Source organism: Periplaneta americana, chromosome 8, assembly GCF_040183065.1.
Source record: "Periplaneta americana isolate PAMFEO1 chromosome 8, P.americana_PAMFEO1_priV1, whole genome shotgun sequence".
NCBI lineage: Eukaryota > Metazoa > Arthropoda > Insecta > Blattodea > Blattidae > Periplaneta > Periplaneta americana.
The window spans coordinates 17,579,683-17,599,110 of record NC_091124.1 but is presented as its reverse complement, the minus strand read 5'-3'; the positions used below and the strand labels follow the sequence as shown (position 1 = coordinate 17,599,110).

The 19,428-nt window shown below is 36.9% G+C and overlaps 1 protein-coding gene across 1 annotated transcript in view; it reads right to left on the bottom strand.

Moving 5' to 3' along the window:
- Positions 1–19,428, bottom strand: part of LOC138704522 (facilitated trehalose transporter Tret1-like) — a 75,510-nt gene that overhangs the window by 3,317 nt on the left and 52,765 nt on the right. The window contains exons 2-4 of the mRNA XM_069832487.1: positions 12,540–12,792; positions 9,106–9,224; positions 3,154–3,386 (exon numbers count right to left, since the gene is read on the bottom strand). Of these exons, the coding sequence (XP_069688588.1) occupies positions 3,154–3,386; positions 9,106–9,224; positions 12,540–12,792 (605 nt within the window). The remainder of the gene's footprint in view (positions 1–3,153; positions 3,387–9,105; positions 9,225–12,539; positions 12,793–19,428) is intronic.

Genomic DNA, 19,428 nt, shown 5'->3' with positions numbered 1-19,428 from the left:
TTACTGATAATATTTTTTAGAAATCACTATTTACTTTAAATTAAATTTTCCAAAATTTGACAATTTTCACACATATTATTTCATAACTCCACAACCATTAAAGATAGAAATCTGAAATTTTATACACTGATTTAACATGCATTTATGCAAAAGATAGACTACAATAAAGCCCATTTCTTTGAAAATAGAAAAATTAGGTCACAACACATTATGTAAATTTTAATATATTTTATATAGGACAAATAAAATTTTAATTGTAATAAAATAAACAACTCTACATTTCAGAGAGTAGTCTACTTTTCAGAAATAAGTGTTTATTACATGCAGGAAAAATATTAAAGGTGTCAGAGAGACCATATCAATGTTATGGTTACCAAATGACGTAACTGCAGAATTCTTTTGTTTTGTTTTTTTTTTCATACTGGTTTGAAAAATATTATTAGTAACCTTTTTAATACTTTTATCAGGTATTTAAGTTCTGATAAGTCTTGTTGTGGTACCTTCTAATTTTTGTCCAATTGTGAGTTCATTTTCTTATAAAATTTTAGAAATTTAGAGCCTGCATAATATTTGTGGTCGTTCACGTACATATACCCTTAAAGAAGTCTTCGGTTTCATACCCGATTTTTAGCCTTAGTATTCCAAATGTCTTGAAAATATTTACGGAGTCCATCATCTCGGTAAAAATTTTATTATCTTAGGCCACAACGTCAGAGGTACGTGTTGGTGGCATGGAAGTAGTACTGGATCATCCATATATCTCGGAACCGGAGCTGCATGAAGTTCTTCAGCCGATAACAGCAACTCTTTTGTGCGAGCTAGAGGAGAGCGGTCTGCGGGGATACCTGTTTGGGGCAAGTTACCCTGTTGAGGTTTATTTCGGGATTTTCCCACAACCCAATATGAGCAAATGCTGGGTAACTATCGGTGCTGGACTCCGGACTCACTTCATCAACATTATCACTATCTCATTCAGACACAAAATAATCTAAGACGTTGATAAAGCGTCGTAAAATAAGTTACAAAAAAGTAGTAAGAAAAAATGGTGTACTGTTTAATTTTTCTCATTTAAGCTTATAGAGAGTAGATACAAAAATAGCCTATTTTGCTTCAACCAATTAAAAATAGTTACCTTGCATTACAGGGTTTAAATTGGTTAACCGGTAAATTTTACTTAAGAGAAATGTTTCCAGATGTCTTTAAACGCAATTATTTGTTTACATAAATAAGCCGTTCAGAGCAGAAGTGGTGTAAGTCAAGAATGGGTAATGAGTAGACTTCGTTGAATTGCCACACGCAGCATGCAATCAGGTTGCCGATGTACGGTAGTATAGAAGAGGTGAGCGACCGCCCGGTCTCGTAGTATAAGCAGTTCATGTTAAGAGTTGTGACCGGTCCAAATAGATAGAGCAGCTACAGCTAATGTATACCTATGTAAGGACTTGTTTTTGCATTACTGTGGTTGGAATAGTCAAAGCTTAACATTTGTTCAGTGCAGACAAGAATTCAATCAAACATACTACAATGAGAGTGTTGCTGTTCCAAACAATTGCCCCTGGAATACCCTTACCCCCGCAGCCATTACAACTCTCAGAAGCCCTTAATATAGTGTATAAAGTATCACAAACCGTTATCCTAAATAACAATTCACTAATTTCAGAAAAAGTGAAATGTAAGTTGAAAAACATTATTACTGAAAATTCTGCCTATTCACAACTTCGTATTATAAATGATGTACTATCAGGTCACGACAAGATTTCTGAAGTTGGTGTACTAAAAAGTAGTAACTTTCCGTTCTTCAAATATGCACCTATTACATCGTGTGATGTTGAACGTACATTTTCCCAATATAAAAACTGTTTGAGTGACCATCCGAGGTTCACTTTGTAGTCGCTCAAAATGTACGTAACTTTTCACTGCAATGCACATATTCAAGGATGATGTGAGTATATTACATTAAATTTTAAGAGTTAATATATCTCACTACAAAATAATTGTGTATTTACATGTTTAGACATTTCCTACTTCAATAATCATTCATTATATTTCTTGACTGCAGGATACAAGTTTTATTGTAACCGCGGTATACTGTTCAGTGTTTACATCAGAGGCATACTCCATCCGTTGCACGTCCCCTTCTCATACAGTCTATACCGCGTGCGTAGTAAATCTTACGATTCTCGTGGCAATTCCACGAAGTCTAGTAATGTGTGTTAAAGTAAACATTCTGTAAAATATAGCGCAAAGTAGCAACTAATATTCAATTTATTTAAAGTATTAGTAGTTAGTGGATAGCGAGAAGGACATATTAATTACTACTTTGCGCTGTATTTTACAGAATTTTTATTTTAAACCTCATTACCCAATTTTGACTTACACCACTTTTGCTCTGAACGGCTCAAATTATTGTTTAGACTACATTTTTCTCTATAACTCTAATGTATACACGACCTGTAGTACGTATTTATTGGCTCCAGGCAATAATATTTTACAGCGCTTTCACGGTTCCACACAATTGAAAATGCTCTGAGCAATGAGTGAAATTTCCCTAAACTTAAGGAAGAAAACTAAAATTCGTTAAACACCATAATTTATTACCAGAAATCACTGCTGTCTTAAACTCACTGAGAATATGAGAACTTACTCAAATGTTTCCTAAAATACGCTACTAAACGTTTCATTTAGAATATTTTTTTTTCTCCAAACTTAAGCACAATTGCATTGAACTTTTCTGTTTGGTATATCTCTCTGAAATTAAAGGCATGACTTACGGCTCACTCTGTATATTACATTAATAATTTGTGGCGTTTGGAATTGTCGATACTGCGCTATGTTTTGTGGATAAAATGCTATCTGCGTGACCGGAGACTGCGAGCGGCTCGGTCAAGAGCCGGGTTGTCGCATTGCGGTTTCTTTACAGTCTCTTCACACAGCATTTTTTTGCGATGCTTTCATTTTTAATAGTCGTTGCCACTCACACTAGAGCCTCTTTTTGCCTCTGTCGAGAGGGAACACTCAGACACTTCCGATACTTCCCGAACAGATGATAGTTCTGTCACGGAAGATGATATAGAATTATGTTTTAATGAGGGAGTATAAATTAGTCGTGCCTCTCTGGAATAGTTAATGTAATGTTCTGCCATCTGTGCGCACCTGAACACTCTGACGACTATTATAGCCGCGCAGGCGCATGAGAGCGATTTCGGCGTCGTCAGTCCGCCCCTTCATGATCAGGAAGTAGGGACTCTCGGGCATGAAGATCATGAACACGAGCAACAGCAGCGGGAACACGGTGGACACTGCGCCGTTCATCGTGTAGGACACGTAGGGCGCCAGGGCGTAGCCGAACAGGGAGCCCAGGTTCTGCATCAGCTGCATCAGGGTGCCTGCAAGTCACAGTAGGCGTTAGATATTCAAGTACGAAATATAAAGCAATGGGCCCACTTGCAAGTCGAATAAATAAAAAGGGGTAGAATATAGTGTCTGATATATGAGCTGTTAAGCATTTATATGTAGTATAAATGCCTATGATATGTGCGAAGAGATGGATGTGTGTATGGCTGAGTGGAAGTAGGAATGGATGGATGGTGGATATACGCAAGGTTGGACGGAGGTAGGCATGAATAATTGGATGGACATAGGCATAAATAATTGGATGGATATAGGCATAAATAATTTCATAGATGGAGAAGGACATAAATAATTGGACGGTCGTAGGCATATAAAATTGTATGGATGGAGGAGGGCATAAATAATTGGACGGTCGTAGGCATATAAAATTGTATGGATGGAGGAGGGCATATTTAATTGCACGGTCGTAGGCATATAAAATTAAATGGATGGAGGAGGACATAAATAATTGGACGGTCGTAGGCATATAAAATTGTATGGATGGAGAAGGACATAAATAATTGGACGGTCGTAGGCATATAAAATTGTATGGATGGAGGAGGGCATAAATAATTGGGCGGTCGTAGGCATATAAAATTGTATGGATGGAGGAGGGCATAAATAATTGCACGGTCGTAGGCATATAAAATTTTATGGATGGAGGAGGGCATAAATAATTGGATGGACATAGGCATAAATAATTGGATAGATGGAGCAGGGCATAATAATTGGATGGACATAGGCATAAATAATTGGATAGATGGAGGAGGGCATGAATAATTGGATGGACATAGGCATAAATAATTGCATAGATGGAGCAGGCATAAATAATTGGACGGTCGTAGGCATATAAAATTGTATGGATGGAGGAGGGCATAAATAATTGGACGATCGTAGGCATATAAAATTGTATGGATGAAGAAGGACATAAATATTTGGACGGTCGTAGGCATATAAAATTGTATGGATGGAGGAGGGCATAAATAATTGGACGATCGTAGGCATATAAAATTGTATGGATGGAGGAGGGCATAAATAATTGGACGATCGTAGGCATATAAAATTGTATGGATGGAGGACATAAATATTTGGACGGTCGTAGGCATATAAAATTGTATGGATATAGGAGGACATAAATAATTGGACGGTCGTAGGCATATAAAATTGTATGGATGGAGAAGGGCATAAATAATTGGACGGTCGTAGGCATATAAAATTGTATGGATGGAGAAGGGCATGAATAATTGGACGGTCGTAGGCATATAAAATTGTATGGATGGAGGAGGGTATAAATAATTGGACGGTCGTAGGCATATAAAATTGAATGGATGGAGGAGGACATAAATAATTGGACGGTCGTAGGCATATAAAATTGTATGGATGGAGAAGGGCATAAATAATTGGACGGTCGTAAGCATATAAAATTATATGGATGGAGGAGGGTATAAATAATTGGACGGTGTAGGCATATAAAATTATATGGATGGAGAAGGGTATAAATAATTGGACGGTCGTAGGCATATAAAATTGTATGGATGGAGAAGGGCATAAATAATTGGACGGTCGTAGGCATATAAAATTGTATGGATGGAGAAGGGCATAAATAATTGGACGGTCGTAGGCATATAAAATTGTATGGATGGAGAAGGGTATAAATAATTGGACGGTCGTAGGCATATAAAATTGTATGGATGGAGAAGGGCATAAATAATTGGACGGTCGTAGGCATATAAAATTGTATGGATGGAGAAGTGCATGAATAATTGGACGGTCGTAGGCATATAAAATTGTATGGATGGAGGAGGGCATAAATAATTGGACGGTCGTAGGCATATAAAATTGTATGGATGGAGGAGGGTATAAATAATTGAACGGTCGTAGGCATATAAAATTGTATGGATGGAGGAGGGTATAAATAATTGAACGGTCGTAGGCATATAAAATTGTATGGATGGAGGAGGGTATAAATAATTGGACAGTCGTAGGCATATAAAATTGTATGGATGGAGGAGGGTATAAATAATTGGACGGTCATAGGCATATAAAATTGTATGGATGGAGAAGTGCATGAATAATTGGACGGTCGTAGGCATATAAAATTGTATGGATGGAGGAGGGCATAAATAATTGGACGGTCGTAGGCATATAAAATTGTATGGATGGAAGAGGGTATAAATAATTGAACGGTCGTAGGCATATAAAATTGTATGGATGGAGGAGGGTATAAATAATTGGACGGTCGTAGGCATATAAAATTGAATGGATGGAGGAGGACATAAATAATTGGACGGTCGTAGGCATATAAAATTGTATGGATGGAGAAGGGCATAAATAATTGGACGGTCGTAAGCATATAAAATTGTATGGATGGAGGAGGGTATAAATAATTGGACGGTGTAGGCATATAAAATTATATGGATGGAGAAGGGTATAAATAATTGGACGGTCGTAGGCATATAAAATTGTATGGATGGAGAAGGGCATAAATAATTGGACGGTCGTAGGCATATAAAATTGTATGGATGGAGAAGGGCATAAATAATTGGACGGTCGTAGGCATATAAAATTGTATGGATGGAGAAGGGTATAAATAATTGGACGGTCGTAGGCATATAAAATTGTATGGATGGAGAAGTGCATGAATAATTGGACGGTCGTAGGCATATAAAATTGTATGGATGGAGGAGGGTATAAATAATTGGACGGTCGTAGGCATATAAAATTGTATGGATGGAGGAGGGTATAAATAATTGAACGGTCGTAGGCATATAAAATTGTATGGATGGAGGAGGGTATAAATAATTGAACGGTCGTAGGCATATAAAATTGTATGGATGGAGGAGGGTATAAATAATTGGACAGTCGTAGGCATATAAAATTGTATGGATGGAGGAGGGTATAAATAATTGAACGTTCATAGGCATATAAAATTGTATGGATGGAGGAGGGTATAAATAATTGGACGGTCGTAGGCATATAAAATTGTATGGATGGAGGAGGGTATAAATAATTGGACGGTCGTAGGCATATAAAATTGAATGGATGGAGGAGGGTATAAATAATGGGACGGTCGTAGGCATATAAAATTGTATGGATGGAGGAGAGTATGAATAATTGGACGGTCGTAGGCATATAAAATTGTATGGATGGAGGAGGGTATAAATAATTGGACGGTCGTAGGCATATAAAATTGTATGGATGGAGGAGGGTATAAATAATTGGACGGTCGTAGGCATATAAAATTGTATGGATGGAGGAGGGTATAAATAATTGGACGGTCGTAGGCATATAAAATTGTATGGATGGAGGAGGGCATAAATAATTGGACGGTCGTAGGCATATAAAATTGTATGGATGGAGAAGGACATAAATAATTGGATGGACATAGGCATAAATAATTTTATGGATGGAGGTAGGCATGAATAATTTAGTTTGTCGGGCGTAGGTATGAGTAATTGGATGGACAAGAGCACAAATATAACTGGTTGAATGAATATAGGCATAAATAATTGGATGAACATAAATATAAATAATTGTACGGATGATGTGGGTATGAATAATTGGACGGACATAGGCATAAACAATTGCGTGGATGGATATAGGTGTGACCAAGTGTTTCCACAGAGGTAGGCGCGAATAATATTATGATGAACGAACATAGGTCGTGTATATTGGGATGGATAGACATACGGCATAAATAGTGGGATGGGCAGAAGTAGGGCGTGAATAGTTGGTTGGGCGGACTTAAGGCGTGAATAGTTGAATGGTTGGGTGTATAGGTAAATGGGTGGATATAGACATAGGTGGATTGGAAAGATGGGCATCCATTGCCAAGAATAAATGAATGGACGGAGGTATGTTTGAGTGGATGCATTACGGACATAGGCATGCATGAGTGAATGGACATATTTAGACACGTTTGTATTCGATACATGGACCAATGTAAATGTCGATAGATGGATGGATGGATGGTTGGGTCAGCGGATGGATGGTTGAATAGATGGTAAATAGGTGGATGGATAGGTAGTTGGATGGATGGGTGGATAGATGGATTGGATGGATGAATGGTTGGATGGGTGATGGATAGGTGGATTGATGCTTGGATAGGTGTTTGGGTGGCTGGATGGATGGATGAGTGAATAAATTGATTGGATATTGGATGGATGGTGAGTGGATTGATGAATGAGTGGATGGGTGATGGATAGGTGGATGAATAAGTGGATGGATGGATAGGTGGATGGGTGGATGGATAAGTAGATGGATGAATAGATGGGTGATGGATAGGTGGATGTGTGAATGGATAAGTGGATGGATGGATAGGTGGATGGATGGATGAGTGGATGGATAGATGAGTGGATGAATAGGTGGACGAGTGGATGGATAAGTGGTTGAATGGATAGGTGAATATATGGATGGGTGCATAGCTGGATGGGTGAATGAATAAGTTGATGAATGGATAGGTTGATGGATGGGTGAATAGATTGATGGGTGCATAGGTGGATGGGTGAATAGATTGATGGGTGCATAGGTGGATGGGTGAATGAGTAAGTTGATGAATGGATAGGTGGATGGATGGGTGAATGGATGGATGGGTGTTGGATAGGTGAATGGATAAGTGGAGGAATGGATGGGTGGATGGATAGGTGGATGGTTGGTTGGGTGGATGCATGGATGATTGGATGGATAGATGGATGGGTGGTGTAATGGATGGGTGGATGGATAGGTGAATGGATGGATGATGAGTAGGTGGAACGATGGCTGGATGGATGGATGTATGGGTAAATGGGGATGAATGGATGGGTGGATAGTTGGATGGGTGCATAGGCGGATGGGTGAATGAATAAGTTAATGAATGGATAGGTGGATGGATGGGTGAATGGATGGATGGGTGATGGATAGGTGGATGGATAAGTGGATGAATGGATGGGTGGATGAATAGGTGGATGGTTGGATGGGTGGCTGTATGGATGATTGGATGGATAGATGGATGGGTGTCGTAATGGATGGGTGGATGGATAGGTGAATGGATGGATGATGGGTGGGTGGATCGATAGGTGGATGGATGGATGGATGTATGGGTGGATGGGGATGAATGGATGGGTGGATAGTTGGATGGGTGGATAGTTGGATGGATAGATGGATGGGTGAATTGATGGATGGATGGGTAGGTAGGTGGATGGATGGATTGGTGGATGGGTGAATAGATGGGTCGATGGATTAAATGGATGGGTAAATGGATGGATGGGTGAATGAATAGATGGGTGGATGGATGGTTGGATAGGTGAATGGATGGATTGATTGATTGATGGGTGGATGGATGGATGGATGGGTTAATGGGTGGATGGTTTGGTAGATGGATAGGTGGATTAATAGACGGGTGAATGGATGGGTTAATGGGTGGATGGATGAGTAGGTGGATTAATGGATGGGTGGATGGATGGATGGATGGATGGATGGGTGGATGGGTGAATGAATAGATGGGTGAGTGGGTGATTGGATAGGTGAAGGGATGACTGGATGGATAGACGTAGATATGGTTTGAATGGATGCATGGACCCACATACTGTAACTATGGATGAATGAATGAACAGATGTATGAGTGTTTGGATGGAATGATGTAGGCATGGACCGATGTAAATATGGATGCCCTACGTGTAAGTGTGCAATTGGATATATGATATAACCACTTATTCTGTTTGGACCTTCATACTTTACCTAGGAGCCCACGCACGCTATCCTCTGCGATTTCCCCCAGATAGATTGGACACACGCTGAATGCTACACCCACGCAGAACCCGGTAATTAATCTTGAGACCAGCAATTCCACGACAGACCTGTAACAGTATACAGTATCATGAAAATTAAAAGATTGCCTCAATTATACGTATATGTAGCATGGGAGTGAAATTATTCTATTGGGTACAAGAACGTTTTCGTTAAGTTTTAAGGATACGTGTAAGTATTGCAAAACATACTGTACGTTTGGACTGATATTTACTTCATGCAATACGGAAACCATTCTCTATTAGGAAGAGCATGCCTTTTTGGCTTACAGTTAAAATAAAAAAAAAGTAATACTGATAATGAAGATAAAGAAAGGACAATACAAAGCACAAATAAATTCAAAAAGGAAAATGTCATAAGAAAAGAAGACAACAAAATGGAGAAAATAGAAACGTAAATGAAAGAGAAAATAGAAGAATGAAACATGGATAATAATGAATGGATGTATGGATGAAATGTAAATCTTGAAGATGATAAAACAAAGGGAGCAAGAAATGATGGCACGATTAAGTGGAGGAGGTAATAATAGAATGTACAGGGTGTATATAAACTATCTCCCTATATGTTGTGCAGTGATGGGAACGGTAGATTTTGTATTTTTTCTATAAATGAAACATATATTATAAAAAATTAGGTTCTTGTCTACAAACTACTAAAAGCAATCACAATCAATTACTATTTGCATGTTATTGATTTATTTACTTCTTATTTATACGCAGTTCCAGTAAATGCTAAATAAATTAAGTCTAGCAATCTCAACGCAAAATTGTAGATGTCGCAAGAGGCTTTGTCTTGTACTTTCCAAGGACACCACTGCTGCACCTAACTTCCTCGGCTGCTATATTGACTCTATTGTCGAGAAACTATTTTTCACCTCTTTCATAAACAAGGTATTTCATGTACTTCCTTCCGTAAGAAATCTATCGACGTGAGATCTGGAGACCTAGATGGCCATAGTTCAGATAGCCTACATCTTTGTGTAATTTTAATATTTAATGAATTTGTGCAAAAGGGTAGTAAATATATAAGTAACAAATAATAGTAAATAGTTTTAGTAATTTCGTAATCCGTGAAGTATCTATAAACAGGAGCAGGATTATTTTACAATCGTGTTTGCTTTGCAGGAAATACACAATTATCTCCAATTACGCGACCACTCGCTGGGAGGTAATTTATATACACTTCACGTATGTAAATAATCTGAGATAAATACATTTACGCTGTGCTTACTTGCTTGACCAGCGTCTCAAGGTAAAGGTAGATTCCCGAATATAGACTAGTATTGATATAATATGTTCTTAGCTTGAGCGAGGTAGTTGTACCGTAACTATCGCAAAAGGAAGTGCTAGAGGACTACAATTTATGAGCTGTACTTACGTAATATGCATGGTATGATAGACGACTTAAAACAGTTGGCTGTTTTCGGAAGGAATTTTTTAAGTAGTTTGCGAGAGATAAAAAACAGAATAAAATAATAATAACTATAATAATAATAATAATAATAATAATAATAATAATAATAATAATAATAATAATAATAATAATAATAATAAATAAATAATTTATTTTCTAATGTTATGCCAATAGCTAAAAAGAAGAAATATGAAGCATGAATAACCATACCTGTTAAGCGGTTTATACTTAGGCCTACTTACTTAAGTTACTTACTTACTGGCTTTTGAGGAACCCGGAGGTTCATTGCCGCCCTCACATAAGCCCGTCATTGGTCCCTATCCTGAGCAAAATTAATCCATTCTCTATCATCATATCCCACCTCCCTCAAATCCATTTTAATATTATCTTCCCATCTACGTCTCGGCCTCCCTAAAGGTCTTTTTCCCTCCGGCCTCCCAACTAACACTATATATGCATTTCTGGATTCGCCCATACGTGCTACATGCCCTGCCCCTGCGGTTTATACAAAAACTATTCCGTTTCCGCGTTACGGAAGTTTCCGGATTATAGAAGTCATTTTTAGGTATAAAATCGTTCCATTCTAAGATTTTCTTTCCGTACCCAGAGGTTTCCTTCTTATAAAGATTCCGTCATAGATTTACCTTTACTACTACTACTACTACTACTACTACTACTACTACTACTACTACTACTACTACTACTACTACTACTACTACTACTACTACTGCTATTACTACTACTACTACTACTCTTACTACTACTACTACTATTACTACTACTACTACTATTACTACTACTACTACTACTATTACTACTACTACTACTACTATTACTACTACTACTACTACTACTATTACTATTACTACTACTACTATTACTGCTATTACTACTACTACTACTACTACTATTACTACTACTACTACTACTATTACTACTACTACTATTACTACTACTACTACTATTACTACTACTATTACTACTACTATTACTACTACTACTACTACTACTACTATTACTACTACTACTACTACTACTACTATTACTACTACTACTACTACTACTACTATTACTATTACTACTACTATTACTACTACTACTACTATTACTATTACTATTACTACTACTATTACTACTACTATTACTATTACTACTACTACTATTACTATTACTACTACTACTACTATTACTACTACTACTATTACTACTACTACTACTACCACTACTATTACTACTACCACTACTATTACTACTATTACTACTACCACTACTATTACTACTATTACTACTACTACTATTATTACTACTACTATTACTACTACTACTATTACTACTATTACTACCACTACTACTATTACTACTACTATTACTATTACTACTACTATTACTACTACTATTACTACTATTACTACTACTACTACTACTACTACTACTATTACTACTACTACTATTACTACTATTACTACTACTACTACTATTACTACTATTACTACTACTACTACTATTACTACTACTACTACTACTATTACTACTACTACTACTACTACTACTACTACTACTACTACTACTACTACTACTGCTGCTGCTGCTAGGCCTCTTATTACTAATACTACTACTACTAAAATTTTCATACCTCTGGCAGTAGGATAAAGTTGCCTATTTCCGTGATACCCCTAATCCCGTGATACTTTTTTTTAACTGAATGTCAGTCAAAGCTTTGCCGTTCGACCATAGCGCCAGACATCTTTCTCGAAATACTGCATCTTTCGCATACTTTAGAGACATCAGTGAACTTCATAGCAAGATACCCAATCCCGTGACATTCCGTGAAAAAAAACGTATCACGGAATTAGGAGTATCACGGAATTGGTAACTTTACCCTAAGTGCCGTATGTCATATAACGGAATAAAAGTCATATCACTGGTTAAATGTTAAAGTAATGCGCTAGGACCTGGCAAAAATGATGAGGAACCATGATGCCAGGAATGGGAGCGCCAAGAAGACAAGCAAAGGCTTGCGCCCCACTTTGTTGACCAGGTAGCCGGCTGGCATGGTGGCCATCATGGCGCCCACCCCCACCAGCGACACAATCCACGAGCCCTCGTCACGCGTGATGGGGATGGGAGAGTCGGGTGCCTCGAGCTTCGGCAGGTTCGGCGACGGCCAAGTTCCGAAGCAGCCAACGATCAGGAAAGTGAGGGTGGCTGCAACAACAAGAAACATAACATCTGTACTTCACTGCAGTTCAGTTTCTAAGACTATGTCATCTTGTAAGCAGTAAATTTGTGCTGGAAGAGATTGTGACAGGGAGATACCAAAATGTGAGGAGAAGATACGTTTGTGAGAGCACAGATTCTGAAGACTGTGTTTCGGGTGAAAGATATTGGTGTGAATCTAAGTAACACCAAATTGTAGGACACTTGATTGCTGAGATTTTGGCAAGACAAATTGTAGGTACAGTAAACATGTTGCAGATTTTCGTAATAATCGGAAAAAAAAATATATCACAATTTGCATCGCATTTATTACAAACTGATTAGGAAGAGAAAAAGGAATTGATTGAGCCACTGGCTAAGAATAAACTGCATACTGAAGGATGCAAGGGAGAAAAAATGGTGAACGGGAGAACAGTTCGGGGCAGAAAAAGATATCAGACGATAAACGACATTAAGATATAAGGATCATATACGGAGACCAAGACAAAGGCAGAAAATAAGAAAGATTGTAGACCTGCCAATTGGCAGAACACTATTGTGCGTGCGTGCGTGTGTCATAAATTGACTAACATCAATAACACATTTGAAATTCTGAAAGTAACTAAAACAGTAAAATTATTAACACCACTGAAAAATATTACATTGTATAGGTCTATAGGGTAATAAAAAAATTACTTAATGAGCATATTCTGAATGTCGATAACTCGTTATATCGATTGAACACGTATTTAGCTTAGCGAGTAGTTCCTCTCGGCAAGATCCGTTCCGTCTCAGAAGATATTTCTGTACAGCTCAGACGTTCAGTACGTGACTAACGTTGCAGTCTTCACCATCCTTCTTTGGACAATATCTATACCTACTAATAATAAATCTGTAGCCGAAATTTTTCTGGTAATTTTCGATTTTCCAAAAATAATTGGTCCTAACATATATAATTAATCACCTTGAAACCGAAAATAGCTTTTTTGACATTTTTCTTTGTATGTCTGTGTGTCTGTCTGTATGTTTGTTACCTTTTCACGCGATAATGGCTGAACGGATTTCGATGAAAATTGGAATATAAATTAAGTTCGTTCTAACTTAGATTTTAGGCTATATGGTATTCAAAATACATTATTTAAAAGGGGGTTATAAGGGGGCCTGAATTAAATAAATCGGAATATCTCGCTTATTATTGATTTTTGTGAAAAATATTACATAACAAAAGTTTCTTCAAAACTAATTTCCGATAAGTTTTATTCCATGAAAAATTTTGATAGGATTGATATTTAATGAGATAAATGAGTTTTAAAATAAAAATAACTGCCATCTAAGGCCGTGTAATGAATTAAAAAACAAATGACTTCGTCTATAAGGGGCCTTGGACAGCAACAATCGAAAGCTATGAAAGATAGCCTACAGATAATGTTTCTGTGTTTGTATGAAGTAATATCGGATAATTAATTATTAATTCACCATTGGAAAGTGTAGTTTCTCTAGATGGACATAATGCTATAATGTTATTACAGTAACTTCTGAGTGAATCGAGGACAGGTAAGATTAAAATAGCTTCTTATGCACAGAAAACTTGATAGGCTATTCTGTACATTCGTTTCCTGTATTTCCTAAAATCATTTTTATGACCAAATGAGTGGTCTCTGGATCAAAATGATCGCATTTTAATTATGCAAATACAATTTAAATTAAGTAACATAATAAACGATTTACCCTTATATCAAACACGAATGTTCCCTAGATCAAACGTCCTATTTTAATTATGTAATTACTTTATATTTATTTCTAACGGGTGCAGCGGAGCGCACGGGTACGGCTAGTAATAAGTAAAATTCAACAGATACTTCCGCATAAAAGATACATCACATCAAATTTAAATTTCAAGTAGAATTTAATTTTCCAGATTTCCTCACGTTACTAGTACGTCGAAGTTACGTCTTCAGCACAATACACATTATTCTGTGTAGAATTTTTCACAAAAACGAATTCCAGAACATTTTTAAGAAAATACTCAAAATAATGTAAATTGTACAAAGGTCTTAATTTTAATTATAAAACGTTAATGAGATTAACCATTGTCTTACGGTCATCCAAATTACAATATACGCTGTGTCTTTCACAAGTCAGTGATATAAGACCTTCAAATAGCGTTTAACTGAATTAATTTAATTCCAAATACGCCATCAAGTTGTAAATATTATGTGTAATCCCTGTAAATGATTGAAAATTGTAACCATTGTAAATTTAAGACTTTTTAAATGACTTGATGATGACTTATTAAAGTCGAAAACGTTCGTTATTATGAACCAAAATATATCTTATAATTATATGTAGCCACCGGCATAGCTCAGTCAGCTAAGGTGCTTGCCTGCCAATCCGAAGTTTCGCTCCGACGTGGGTTCGATTCCCGCTTGAGCTGATCACCTAGTTCCGAGGTTTTCCCCAACCGCAAGGCGAATATCAGGTAATCTATGGCGAATCCTCGGCTTCATCTCGCTAAACATCATCTCACTATCACCAATCCATTGACTCTAAAAGCCACCGGCGTGGCTCAGTCGGTTAAGGCGCTTGTCTGCCGGTCTGAAGTTGCGTTCTGGCGCGGGTTCGATCCCCGCTTGGGCTGATTACCTGGTTGGGTTTTTACGAGGTTTTCCCCTACCGTAATGTGAATGCCAGGTAATCTATGGCGAATCCTCGGCCTCATCTCGCCAAATACCATCTCGCTATCACCAATCTCATCGACGCTAAATAACCTAGTAGTTGATACAGCGTCGTTAAATAACCAAGTAAAAAAATTGACGCTAAATAACCTAATAGTTGATACAGCGTCATTAAATAAGCAAGTAAAAAAATTAGGTATGATAAGTTACAGACGGTATAATAATACGAAGTAGCTAAATAGTTTCTTTAATCTATGACAAAATATTTCAATATTCAGTAATTTCATCACTATACAATTTTGTTATTCTAGATTTAATTTGTAATTCAGTAAATATAAAATATTCTTTGTTTCTCTATGATAAATTATCTAGCTTTAATTATTCAGGTAATCTTTTCGTACTTTGATTTTATTGTAATTGTAAATTTAATACTAACTGTAATATTATTTGTAATTGTAATTGTAAATTTAATACTAATTGTAATTTTATTGTTGATATTGTAGTTGGAATCTCCTGGTAGAGGGGCAGAAAAGGCCTGACGGCCTTATCTCTACCAGGTTAAATAAATAAATACTAAATACTAATACATATCATTTTCAACACTAATTACTGTTTTGCGCCTTTGTACGTGAGTCCAAGAGAGGATGAGATACAGGAAGTTACAAATTGAAATAGCGGCGTAGTTAGGGATTATTATTGATCCACAGTTAATGTGGAATAAATATGTTTCTTATTTACAATGTAATAGATATCATAACACGCAAAGGATTGCTTCAAAGATGTCCGCTGGACTTAAGAATAATAAAGCATGATACTAAAGCCACTGAGCAAGTCCAAAAACAGCAAACTCAGATATCAACTGTCGGGTTCCTCGAAATAAACGCTGGCTTACTGATAAACGCAAGAAGAGCCTTGAATTTCACTTGTCAGTACAAAGCGAGGTCTACGTACACATTTCAGTAGGATAACCTTTAGCAACGACAGTGAATAATACAGTGGAGCTTCTATTTCACCGAACAAGGAATTTTTACTTTTTGTCTTGCTCCGAAATAACTATGGGTAAATATTACTAATGTGTGTGCCCTAAATCTGAAATCCAAATACCATTTCCCGGAGAAAGTGAATAGAATTTTTTATTAAAAAAATTACAACACACTAGGGATTCAAAATAACTCATAATACTTGAAAAATGTGTACTGGATACAAAAATGATGTTACATAGTTTAAAATGCAACAACATAATGCGTAGCCTATAATGAGAAAAATCTAAACTTAGACCTACTACTTAAAATAATTTTCTGGATGACTACTGCTTATAACTACGACCCGGGACTGTCTTTTACAAGGAACCAACAATAGTCTGCAAGCATGCTGGATGATGATCTTCCTTTATATCGCCTTTCCATTTCAGATAGGCCTATTTCTTGAAGAAATATTTTCCCATGCTCGTCGCTTACCGCTCCAAGGTTAGGAGGAAAGAAATCCAAATGAGAACGTAAAAAGTTTATTTTGAGAGACATATTACACTCCATTTTCTCATAAACACTTAACATGGTTTCCGTCCACACCTGTGGAGTAATGGTTAGCGTGTCTGACTGCCCGGGTTCAAATCCCGGTCGGGGCAAGTTGCCTGGTTGAGATTTTTTCCGGGGTTTTCCATGAACCCAATGTGAGCAAACGCTGAGTAACTTTCGGTGTTGGACCCCGGACTCATTTCACCGGCATTATCACCTTCATCTCATTCAGACGCTAAATAACCTAGATGTTGATAAAGCGTCGTAAAATAACCTACTAAAAAACATGGTTTCCACAAGTTCGATGTAGTTGTCTGTCCTAGAATTTCCAAGGAAATTTAAGCAAACATCTTTGAAAGCGCGTCCTGCCACTTTTTTTTTTTTTTTTTTTTTTTTTTTTTTGTAACGGAACGTTTTTCCTCAAAAAGTCATCTGTAACTTTGTGAATTTGTATACCGATAAAAATGCCCTAATTTAATTTGGCTTCACTCAAACTGGTAAACTTTCCTTTCAAATACTGAAAACCACACCCTTGTTTGTTCATTGCATAGACCTCACTTTGAAATGGTATAAAATTTAGTGAATAGAAGTGACCATTGTCTGTTTATTTATTAGAAGTACAAAAGAAAATGTCAACAAACATAAAAAACCGCAAATAGGTCATAAACACATAAAATACATTAGTTTTTGTTTTGGTTTACAACCCCCAACTCGTGCCAGATGTTTCCTGGGGCAGCGCTTATCGAAAAGTGAAATCATAGCATATCTTAAAAACCTTACGTGATACGAAGAAAAGAGATGCATTTCCGGATTCAATGCACACCAAACACATTGTTTTAAGTCTGAGCAAAATTCTTGTTGTTCAGTGTTATCGTCGATAATTCGTTCTACAAAACTGAAACGGTTATCGAGGTGAGACAATCGAATAATTTAAACCTTTTTTTGTAGCGACAATTTGTTCAGAAAATAAAAATTTAGCCACATACACACAATTTTTGGATTATAACATCAAACAAAATCATACATTTACAAGAAATATCGTCTGTCAATACTCTTACATTGATTTAATTTAATAATAACGATTAAATACATTACATTATTGTAGAATTCGAGCAGAAAACTTAATAAACACTTGCGAATTCAATAAAATAATCGCATCGTGTTTAAATCGGACGCCTTCTTCAAGTAAAACGTTCATACGTTTAACATTGAGAATCTGGTCACACTTTTTGTTAATATGATATAATTTCATAAAAGATTACTACGTCACGCAAGCAATGAAAGCCTAAAGAAATGTTGAACTTTATGAATCATAAATTATTATAGTTAATGATTAATAAATGCGGGAAATAATTGAACATAGTCTAATTCTAGAGTACTTAACAGAACTGTGGTATTCATTTTGAAATGAATACAAACAATTAATTCACGTCATACTGATGAATGAATAGTTTCGACTTTCATGTGTATTGTCGTTTTGGGACAAGGCCTCGTGGAATGAGGAAACGATTACAAGGTAATGAACGTGATTGTGTTTCGTGACCAAAACATAGTACGAAATGGAAATATAAAAATTGAAAATTTATCCATTGGAAAGAGTCGACCTGGTTGGCGAGTTGGTATAGCGCTGGCCTTCTATGCCCAAGGTTGCGGGTTCGATCCCGGGCCAGGTCGATGGCATTTAAGTGTGCTTAAATGCGACAGGCTCATGTCAGTAGATTTACTGGCATGTAAAAGAACTCCTGCGGGACAAAATTCCGGCACATCCGGCGACGCTGATATAACCTCTGCAGTTGCGAGCGTCGTTAAATAAAACATAACATTTAACATCCATTGGAAAGTTGGAAAAGTTGAAATATCTTGGAACAACAATAACAAATATATACGACATACGAGAGGAAATTAAACGCAGAATAAATACGGGAAACTCCTGTTATTATTCGGTTTGAGAAGCTTTTGCCATCCAGTCTGTTCTAAAAAAATCTGAAAGTTAGAATTTATAAAACAGTTATATTACCGGTTGTTCTGTATGGTTTTGAAACTTGGGCTGTCATTTTGAGAAGGGAACAGAGGTTAAGAGTGTTTGAGAATAAACTGCTTAAGAAAATATTTGGGGCAAAGAGGGATGAAGTTACAGGAGAAAGGAGAAAGTTACACAACGCAGAATTGCATGCATTTTATTCTTCACCTGACATAATTAGGAATATCAAATCCAGACGTTTGAGATGGGCAAGGCATGTAGCACGTGTGGGCGAATCCAGAAATACATATAGAGTGTGAGTTGGAAAGCCGGAGGCAAAAAGATCTTCGCTAAGGCCGATTTCTAGTTGGGATGATAATATAAAATGGATTTGAGGAAGGTGGGATATGATGGTAGAGACTGGATTAATCTTGCTCAGAATAGGGACCGATGGCGGGCTTATGTGAGGGCGGCAATGAACCTCCGGTTTCCTTAA